The sequence below is a fragment of the Cynocephalus volans genome, chromosome 9, assembly GCF_027409185.1.
Source record: "Cynocephalus volans isolate mCynVol1 chromosome 9, mCynVol1.pri, whole genome shotgun sequence".
In the NCBI taxonomy this organism is placed as follows: domain Eukaryota; kingdom Metazoa; phylum Chordata; class Mammalia; order Dermoptera; family Cynocephalidae; genus Cynocephalus; species Cynocephalus volans.
The window spans coordinates 551,412-562,180 of NC_084468.1; the positions used below are offsets into that span (position 1 = coordinate 551,412).

The window sequence follows — 10,769 nt, forward strand, 5'->3', positions numbered from 1 at the left end:
TTACCCAAAATTTGGTTCACAGCCTTCCTAAGATCACCTGCCCGGGCAAATAGGAAATCTCAAAGTTAAACCCTGTCCCATCTTCTCAAAAACATACATACATTGAAACCAATTGTCTTCTTACAAGCCCATGAATTTATACTACTATGTTTTACTCATGACTGAAACGTTTAATAAAAACTGCAAGGTCTTTGCTTTGTTCGTCTGTATGTTTTTAGGTTTGTGTCTATGCACACAAAGGCACCTCTGAGTGGCGTAGCTTGAAAAATAAATTATTTTGAGTTGCATATTATCTTATTCAGTCAACATTATAACTGATTTCATAGGTCATAAATCTCAATGCCACTCAACAAAACTCCATGAGAGGCTGTTGACATAAGTATTTTGCGACTGCAAAACCGCACCTGCCAACAAACCCAGGCCTTTGCCAGGGCGGATGTAGGAAGGTTGGTGAATGCGTATCACATCACGGAAAAACTGAGTTTCTGTCTAAGTCTGTTTACAGGACAGACAGACTTTCCTGAAATATCCACCATTCAAAGATCTGTTGATGTCTGTCCTCGAGACTATGGACACTTGGTAAGGGAAATGACGCTTGTTACGATGTCTCTTGCGGAGCTATTTTGAACCACATTCACCTCAAGAGGCTGACTCTCCTCACCGGCCTTTCACACCGACCTGCTGACCCGCAGACGTGGTCGCGGGAAACAGCAGCGCAAGAGCCCAGAGCCTCCGAGGAGTGGACGCGGACCTAAGGCTTCCCTCCCTGAAAACATATCGGTAAATCGCGTAATGAGTGACTTCCAAACAATGCAGCATCTCAGTTTTCAATCACTTCTTTATGCTTCTCTGTACTATTTCAGTTCCCTGCAATAAACATTTGCCTTTTTAATAAGAAAAAAACCACTTTCATATCAAAAAAATAAATATTTATAAACATCACTTACAAAATTGGATGCAAAGATAAAAATATTTTTAGATATTAAGAAAGTAGAGAACCTTATTTCGATCCTGTAGATCTGGACCACTTTTTGTCACAAAGACCAAAAAGTGGGAGGGACGTGGGAGGGACGTGGGAGGGACGCGGAACTGCTGGCCGGGACTCAGACCCCCACAACGTCCTCGCCTCCGGCCATCAGACTCCAGGAACGTTCTAGAAGGGTACGCAGCCTCCAACACACTGCAGAAGGGTTTTTTTTCTGTTTGTTTGTTTTTAATTTAGTCCATATGTTAAGATAAAATAAACGTAACAGCAAGGAAGCATTTTAAAACTGCAAAAGTTGAGATGACAGATGTGTTGGTTGAATGGGTGACAGTGCTTGCTAAAACCGAGGCTCTGGTTGGAGTAGAAAAAGTGAAATCTGGGGCCGGCCCGTGGCTCACTCGGGAGAGTGTGGTGCTGATAACACCAAGGCCCCGGGTTCGGATCCCATATACGGATGGCCGGTTCGCTCACTGGCTGAGTGTGGTGCTGACAACACCAAGTCAAGGGTTAAGATCTCCTTACCAGTCATCTTTAAAAAAAAAAAAAAAGAAAGAAAAAGTGAAATCCTCCTGTATTTCTGAATGGCAGCCCAAGAGCAGGGACAGAAGATGCCCAGTTAGGCACAGAGACGGTGTACTGGCCATGTAAGGAAAACATACAAGCAGAGCTCCAGGAAAAAACAAAATAATTCCCAGCACAGCTGGGCTAATTCTATATTCAGAGGGAAACAGTAAACAAGGGTGCAGCGTCATGACCCACCGCTGGACCCCACAGGGCAGTGGGCCGCCACGCGACGGCTCTCGCCCCTTCGCGGCCCCTCTGCAACAGACGTCACCACTTGTGCCGAGTCCCCTACAGCCTTGGGCTCCCCTTCCCTCCTGGTTTCCCTCTGGAAATGGCGCTTGAGCAGACGCCCCCTTCTCCAGCTGCCTGGCTGGAGGGTGCCCCCACCAAGCCCTGCGGGCACACAGGCTCTGGGGTGGGCTTTGCCGCCTGACCCGGTCATCTGCTGACCACCATACTCGGGGGGCTGGGACCTGGCTGGGTCCCTGCAGCCTTGCTCTGTGACACTGGCCACGGGCAATCCGAGGGGGTCTTGACTCTGGATCAACCCCTAACCCCACACGGCCCCGTGGCTGCACCGTCTCAGGGACAACAGCACCCTCCCATGTCCTGGCCCGGCCTCGGATGTGCGTCCCTAGACTTCTGCGAGGCTTCCCTCAGTGCTGTACCCGTCTGAAGTGCCGAGAGTGGCTGTTCTCCTCAGCAGCCCCGTCTGTGGCTCTGCACACCTTTCTCAGCTGGCCTGAGGTCAGACGCTCCAGGCCTGCGGGGCTGCTCGGGGGACGCGCCTGGCGGGCCCTGCCGTGCTCACCTGCGGAGCCGAGCGCCAAGCGGAGCACATCTGATCTCGGCTTTCGGGAGAGGACAAAAGGAGACAGAGGTGAGATGAAAATGCCAGTTAGTGGACTCAGACAGCGCCAGGCTCGGTGACAGATGGCGTGTCCACCCAGCTGCGTGGACGGTGGGATCCACGTCCCTCCATTCTGCTGCTCTGCCACTCACTCAGTGCCGTCATCACGCGGACAGGGTGGGCTGGACACCGTGCCTCGGGCCATGGGAGGTGCTGCCTGGGGCACTCAGTTGCTGAGGGGACAAGGGCCAGGCACGGTGACACAGGGCTTGCGGCAAGAGCAGGGGCAGGAGGAGAGCTGTCACACGCACCGTCCAGGTCAGCCCCAAGCAGCTGACTGGCCTCAGAGCCTACCCTCCTCCACGGAGACAAAGGGGACCCAACAGGGGACGGGGGCTCTCCCTCCAGCCCTGCCATGCAGCCCACCCTACAAAAAGGAAGCCAGAGGCCCTGGGCTTTGCAGGGACAGAGGGAGCCACATTTGCCCTGTTGAGAGGCAAGAAAACCACAACTCAGAGACATTGCTGGACGTCCCCGAGGCCACCAGCTGCCGAGGGAGGAAGATGCTGAGACACATTGCACTGCAGCACAGGCAGGCAGCGGGGAGGTCTGGAGAGACCTTGAGACAGACTGGGGGGCCACCCTGACCCCCAGCCTGAGTCCCCTTCCCCACTGTCCCCCAGGCTGAATCAGATCCTCTGGTCCGTCTCTGGCCAACAGCAGGGAACTGCGGAAGGACCTGAGCTCCTGCCCTTTGCCCACCCAGCCCGGGCCTGCTCCTCCATTTAGACTTAGGTTTGTGTTTTACGAGGCCCAGGTCTCAGGTTTGTCAGCGTCGGGGTCTGCCCAGACTTGACCTTCACCCTGACGTCTGGTTCCCCCCCCATTTAGCATCCAGCCTTAGACGCACGGTGCTCCCCTGCCAGCCCTGCAGGGTCTGATGGCAGCAAAGCGTTGCCGCGAGAGCCCGGTCACACAGGAGCTATTAAAACGAACGCTGCCATCCCAAGCAGAATTCCTTGCCAACCAGCAAGGCAAGAGAATACATGACTTATCGGGAGAAGTGCATTCTATCATTTTATTCCCAAGTGGGGACTAAAGCCTCTATAATTGAGTTGCAGCTTAACAAACGCAGCGCGTTCCCTCCTGAGGAAGGGCCGCCCGGCAGGGTTGCGGCGGCGGCGGGCGGAGGCGGCTTCTCTGAAGTGTCCTCTCAGCCTCCAAGAGATCCGGGCCGAGAGGAGCCTGCCAGCCAGCAAGGTGAGCAAGAGCTTCGCAAACACACGGCACTGGAGAAGCCCGTTCTGAGCAAGTGTTGGTATTTCATCAGATATTTGCTGGCTGCCTGTTGAGGACAAGTCTGTTCTAAGGAGAGAGGCGGGGAAGGACACCCTGGCCCTCCAGGGCTCACGGTCTGTGGTCCTGCACCGAAAATGGAGGTTTCCCATGTGGGGTGTGAGCCAGGCACTGGGAGCTGCCTGCCCAATACCCACGACACCTAAATACCCTGCCTCTCCCCAGAGATAAAGACAACCTCTAGGCAGAGCACAGACCAGCCTCCCCTCCCCCAGGACAGGACCCACTGACCAGCCAGGCCCAGGGCGGACTCACTGCAGGACACTGTCCCCACTAACCAAGCAGCTGGAGCTGCTGGACCTGTTGGAGGCAGGACGCAGCTCAGGTGAGAAGGCCCTGTCTTGGGCTGGGGTCATGAGGCTCCCACTGCCTTCCCACCCCTGCGGCTTTGGGCCTTTGCATGTGTCTACGGCCTCACTGGCACATCCTTCAAGGCCCCCTCCTCCAGGAAGCCCTCCCACCCACCTGCTCTGCACTGTCCAGAGGACTGAGAGTGTTCCAGGCACAGATCATATCGCATTGAGGCAGAATGACAGAAAAGCAGGCCATGACCTGGGTCATTTGGGCCAAAATAGCCTGATGAGGCTAAATAGCTTATCTCAGCTTGGTCTGCACCAGTCACATCCCCCAGGAACTGCCTACGCTCTCCCGCATGTGAACATAGCTCCCAGGCCATTTGCACTTCTTGGCCTTGGGGAAAATTGCACCCTTGAGGACCTGAATCCCAGATCCTACAGATGTGGCTGCAGTGGCTGGCCCTGGCGCAAGGCCACTTTGCCGCAGATGAGCTCTCCCAGGCAAGCTGTCACAGCATGGCAGCAGTGGCTTCGCATCAGTGGCTGAGCGCTGGCATTGGCTAATCTAAATGTGGGGACATCTTGGCAGATCCTGGGGTGGTCCAAGATCTGTCAAGGCCATGAGGACATTCTCTCTGTGGGAACGAGTCTGCCACCATTTGGCCCCATGAGATTTCTCCTCACCTGCCCAGCCCTGCCTACCCTGGCTCCCTAGCCTCTGGCACAGGTGTCCACAGCTCCACAGTTGCCTGGCACGTGGTAGGTGCTCAAGACACGCTGGCAGAGAAAAATGTCCTGCACACAGCAGATCCTGAAAAGGTGCCCACCACTGAGGTGGCCGTCATCTGAGCAAGCAGTGATAGTGGACGGGGGTGAGCCCGACAAGGCCAGCTGCATGCTGGAGGCCTGGCCATGGGGCTGCTGGGCAGGGAGGCCTGGACGAGCGATGGCAGACTGGGAGGGGCCCTGCAGGCCCAAGCTACAAGTGTGGGGTGGGGCTGTCCTGGCACTGCAGTGGGTGGCCGGCAAGTCAGCTGCCCGGTCATGCCCAGCAAGGCCAGTGGCACTGGCCAGCAGCCTTGCCCAGATTTCTGGTGATGCCATGTCGGGCAGGAGAAGCCAGACCCTGCGTCGGGGGTGCTTAGGTTCAGGACCCCAGACGTTGTGTGAGTTACCCCAAGACAAATGAGCAGTGGCAGATCGGGCAGGGCCATGGTGTGGGTCAAAGGACCCTCAGAGGCTGGGCCCTGGCGGGGTGGGAGGGAGGCTGGGAGAGGAGCCCGGCAGTGCAGAGGCCCGAGGAAGAAAGAGGCAGGTGGCCCTGAGACACCTGGGGGCGGGGACGGGAAGTCAAGAGAGGGGAGCCGCAGGCAAGGAGCGGGCTCCCGGAGGCTGGATGAGGGGCCTGCATTCCCGCTGCTGGGCTGGGGCTGGGCACCGACCTCACGCAGGCTCCCCGGGGCTTCCGCACTCTCGTCCACCCGGCCACACCCAGCCCTGCAGGAGCACAACACGTGGTGCCGGGACCCCTGTGGGCTCCTGTGGCCTCCACCTTCCCTTCCCCTGCACAGCAGGTACCCATGGGCCCAGCTCCCAGGAGCAGCTCAGCAAGAGGCAGGGCTGGGCTGGGAGACAGGGCGGCATTCAGGTGTCTACACGAGACTGTGGGAAAGGCCTGGTGTCACCTGGAATGCCACTGCCCTGCAAGCCACAAGCTCCTTTCTGCACCAGCTCTCGCGGCATCTGGGGCACTCACTGCTCACTCCCTTCAGGTGTCTGCACGCTGAGCCCCTGGCGGTCCTGTACCCTCCTCCCTGGGGCCTCATGGTAGGTGTTGGATACACAGGGTGTGTGGGACACACGGGGTGACAGAGGCTGGGGCACACACCTCCTTCTGGCTGAGCCAGATCCAGGACCAGCTCCTGTCCCAGCCTGGGGCCATGGTGCCAGGTCACGCTTCCTGGACCTGAGCCCCAGGGCGAACATACCCAGCAGAAATGGCCTCAGCTTGGGGAGCCTGTGGAGGCCCCACTGGCCTGACATGGGATTCCTGAGTCCAGCAGCCTCTGTCCCCGCCAGGCGCGGCTTTGCCTGAGACTCAGGGCTGGGGCAGACGAGGAGGCCCTGGGAAGGGTGTCCCTTGGCCGCTGCTTCCCAGGCAGAGGACTTGATCTTACAGCCCAGTGAGCTGCAGACAGTCCCCAAATGGCCGAGATTTAATTAGGCTGTGTCACAGCAGGGCCTGCCCCGGCCGCCGCCTCCCCCAGCCCCGGCTGTTCCCTTGTTTCTGCTGCATCTTCCCCTGGCCGGCGGGGGTGGGGGTGGCGGGCTGGCGACACTGTCTGTAGTTCCGGCCCTGACCCCGTCCCCCAGTTTGTTCCTAATGCATCTCTCTCTCCCCGTCTCTCAGTCTGTCTCCATCTCTGTCCCTCTTTCTCTCTGCCTGTCTCTGTGTCTCTTTCCCTGTCTCTCCATCTCTCTTTCTCTCTCTGTCCCTCTCTGTGTCTGTGTCTCTGTCTCTTTCTCTGCATCTCTCTGTCTCTCTGTCCCTATGTCTCTGTCTATCTCTGTCCCTTGCGCATCCCGACTGCACTTCTGTTTCTGTCTTTCCCTTGGTCTCTGTTTCGACTGCTTCTCTCTCTGACTGCACCTCTGGCGCGTTTCTGGGTTCGCCTCTCTCTGGACGCCATCCTGGGCCCCTCCTGCTGCCTCACCTGTGGCCTCTCTGCATCTGGGGCATCATGTGTCTCTCTGGAACACTTCTGTTGGGCTCTCTGTCTCTCTGTCTGAAGGTTCCCCTTCTCCATCTGTCTGTCTGTCTCTCAATCAACTCATCCTGAGACACCAAAAACGACACCTTCCCGCTGCAGAGAGGAGGATGAGGAGCCAGAGACAAGGCCTTGCCCCAAGCATCTCCCATTCACTCGGCCTGGGGCGCTCGGTGCATGGCCACCCGAGCGGATGCTCTAAGGGCCACCCATCAGCTGTCCCCTGTCAGCTCCCACGAGGCTCCGCAAAGCCAGCCCTGTCGCTGCTGCAGGAGAAACTTTGGGCTGACGTGGAACCAAGAGGGAATTCAGGCTGGCAATTACCCAGCTAATTTCAGCCCTGTAGACAGCCAAATCAGATATTTCAGTTTTCTTAAAAGCCCACCTCAGGGCCTGAATTAGCCACCTAATTAATTATCTGTAACAGCCTGGGACTCGCTGGGTGGAACATGGGTCCCTCCCGGTGCAGAATGTCCTGGTGACGTAATCAGTATAATTAGACTCAACCTGCAGCCTACCCTTGACCATGAAATCTCAGGGAATGTGGCCCCAGGCCAGGCTCAAATGTCCTTTTGTCCCATTTGTGTTGAGAGGAAGCACAGACATCCCACAGGAGTCAACCAAGCGTGCTGCTTCCGTCCTGGGGACGACAGTGCCTGCTCCTCTGTCCCCCCCATCTGTGGCACAAGGGCCCTAAACAGCTCCCCCCGCCTGGAGGAATGCTCCCAGCCCCTCCCCCTCACAGCAACATGGGTGGTGCTCCCCTGCAGAGGCCGAGGCGGCCACGAGTGATGCAGCCCCCCAGGGAAGCCAGTGGTGGAACTGGGTACTGGCCGCAGCTTCCCCTCGTGGGAAGCTCTGGGTGCTGAGCTGCCCCAGGAGCTGGGTGCACAGGCCGATGAGAGCCCCTGCAGGCCTGAGCTGACCCAACAGCCCTGCCAGGACATGTCTGTGCTAGCCTGGACCAGCACCTTAGCCCACTGCCCCAACCACCCATGAGCCAGGGACAGCCACTGTCCTCTGCCACCTTTCAGTTCTGGGCATGGTCTCTGGCCACAATGATGGCCTTGGGCCAAGTGGGGACAGGATTCATTTCAAATAGCAGTCATCGGTGGGAAGGGGGCCTGCTCTCCCCTGACACTCACCAGGGAGGCTGCAGAGCCTCTCAGGAAGGGATGGGTTACACAAGCTGTCCTGGGTCTCTCCCTCTTGTCCCTGTATCCAGCCAGCCCTTGTTCCCTGTGGACAGAGCTGCCCTCCACCCCCAGCTAAAACCCATGGGGTCCTCGCCAAATGCCACAGGCCAGCTCCATCTCCCCACCCTCCTCCTGCTGCAGTCATCCAGAGAGAAGCCCTGTGTGGGACACCCAGCCCTGCCACAGCTAGGATTGGCCCCCAAAACCTACCCTGGGGTGCTTGGGCACCGTCCTGTGGACTCTGCATGGGGAGCAGGGTGAGCTTACACCGACACATTCCCCCCATCTTCCTACTCCCTAATTACCCTCTACCCCACCCAGTCTGGCACAGGAGATTGGGAAAGTGCTGAGCTGGGGGCGTTGCTGGACACAGCCTGTCGTCCCTCATCCCACTTGGGCGTGTTTGGAGGTATGTGCACGAGCATTTGCACAGGCTGTATGCGAAGTCTGCGCCACTGCGGTGGGCAGGCCTGGGAGCCCCCTCCCCGCCCTGCCCCACCTCCTACCTCCCAGGGCCTGTTTCATCACGAACTCCATGGTGACGGCTTTGACTCCTCAGTGACTCTTGCTGGGATCAGAACTCACATCCGAGTGTGGCCAGGAGTCCTCTTCCTGGGGGAGAGTGACCTGGTTACTGGTCGCCCTGACCAGGCCTGGGAGAAGGCTTCTTCTCTGCCTCTGCCAGCCTCCCCCCCACCCCAGCCAAGATCTAGAGTCCCTGAGGCCATATGTGTCCGCCCTCCCCAACAACTGCAGGCTGGATCCCTGCATTGGGAGGGGGTGCCTGGAAGAGTGTCTATGGGGGTCCTCTGTCCGCACACTCAGAGCAGGGGGCAGGTTCCAGGACCCCAACCAGACCTGTAAAGTGGCCTCACTTGGTCCCTGGGGTTTCTGAAGCCAGCTTTCAGCTGCTCCTGCAGAGAAGGGGGTGCTCACAACTTGGGGGGGGCACAGCTCAGAGGCGTCTGGCGCCAGCCTGCGTGAAGTGGGGGCAGGGCCCAGGGGGCGTTTGAAGGTGACTGCTCTGCTTTGCAGCTTAGGGTCTGGCTGCTGCTGCCCCCCTGGTGGTCCTGGGGCCATAGGAGGTCAGGGGTCCATCTAAGCAAGGAGGAATGATTAGGGTGGGTGGGTTCTTGTCAGAGAGGGCCCCTTTGCCTTCTGTGTAGGGTGTCTTGGGAGGCCTGGCTCTAATCATGGGGAGATTCCACCCATCCTGCCCTCCACAGCAGAGGTTGGGGTGGAGGAGAGAAACAGCAGGGGGTCTGCCTTTAGGGGACAAATGGGCGAGGGGAGCAGACCCTGCCCCACTGTGTCTGCACGGGGTGGGCGCTCCAGTCCCCAGTGCCCGGTGGACGGACTCTTGCAAGGAGGCTCTGCACGCAGCGGCTGCAGTGTCCCCCCCCCGCCCCCCGGGGTCTGTCCTGTCAGGGAGACCCGGGTCTCTGGAGATCCACTCTCACGGTTTTCTCCTCTGCAGACAAGGAGACCCGCGTGGGGGCCGGGGCGGGCGGCCGGGCCAGTAGCGTCCCCTCCCGAGGCTCGGGCGCGCAGAGCGCCTGTGCCGCAAGGCGGGTGCTTCTCCAGACTTCTCCCCCGGCCCCTGAGGGGACCGCGCAGGCACAGCCGCAGGGACGACCCGAGCCACCGCCGCACCCCTGGGCTCAGCGGGAGCGCGCCAGGGGGAGAGAGAAAGAGACGGGGACGAGGGGGACGAGGGGGACGAGGGGGGACGAAGGGGGACGAGGGGGACAAGGGGGGACGAGGGGGACGAGGGGGACGAGGGGGACGAGGGGGACGGGGGGGACGGGGGGGACGAGGGGGACGGGGGGGACGAGGGGGACGAGGGGGACGAGGGGGACGAGGGGGACGAGGGGGACGGGGGACGGGGGGGACGAGGGGGACGAGGGGGACGGGGGGGACGGGGGGGACGAGGGGAACGAGGGGGACGAGGGGGACAGGGGGACGAGGGGGACGAAGGGGGACGAAGGGGGACGAGGGGGACGAGGGGGACGAGGGGGACGGGGGGGACGGGGGGGACGGGGGGGACGGGGGGGACGGGGGGGACGAGGGGGACGAGGGGGACGGGGGGGACAGGGGGACGAGGGGGACGAGGGGGACGAAGGGGTACGAGGGGGACGAGGGGGGACGAGGGGGACGAGGGGGACGAGGGGGACGAGGGGGGACAAGGGGGAGGAGGGGAGACGGGGAAACGGGGGACAAGGGGGATGGGGGGACGGGGTGACAGCGGGACGACGGAGGCCGGAGACACTCGGGCAAGAGGAGGAGCGAGAGCGGGGAGCGGGCCCGGGGACGCTTCAGCACCGAGACGGCGGACAGCGCCCGCCCGGGACCGAGCGCGCGGCGCGGAGCGGAGAGCGGGGCCGGGCGGGGAGCGGGGCCGGGGGCCGGGGCCGGGGGCCGGGGCCGGGGCGCGCTCACCTCCTCGGGCCGGCCGGGTCCATGTGGCGCTCGGGGCTGCGGCGGCGGCTGAAGGGCACGGCGACGAGGGCGCGTCACAGGCGGGCGCGTCCGAGCGTGACGGGGCGGGGCCGGCGGCGCGGGGGGCGGGGACCGGGGAGCCCCGCCCGCGTCCTGCGCCCCAAACCCGGCCCCGGGGCGCGATTGGGGACCTCGCGGGGCGCGAGCTCTTCCGGCCGGTGCGCGCGACCCTGGGCCGCCCCCAGCTCGGAGCCCCAAACACGGACACCCCCGCACTCCCGGGGCCCCTCGGTGTGACCTGCCCCGCAGTCGGGT

The 10,769-nt window shown here is 60.8% G+C and overlaps 1 protein-coding gene across 2 annotated transcripts in view; it reads right to left on the minus strand.

Moving 5' to 3' along the window:
* The window catches only part of CPLX1 (complexin 1), a 34,714-nt gene extending 24,210 nt beyond the window's left edge, over positions 1-10,504 (minus strand). For both annotated transcript variants that reach the window (XM_063108533.1, XM_063108532.1), the window contains exons 1-2: positions 10,455-10,504; positions 8,522-8,627 (exon numbers count right to left, since the gene is read on the minus strand). In XM_063108533.1, the coding sequence (XP_062964603.1) occupies positions 8,522-8,552 (31 nt within the window). In that variant the 5' untranslated portion in view covers positions 8,553-8,627; positions 10,455-10,504. The remainder of the gene's footprint in view (positions 1-8,521; positions 8,628-10,454) is intronic.
* Between the last annotated feature and the right edge of the window lie 265 nt (positions 10,505-10,769).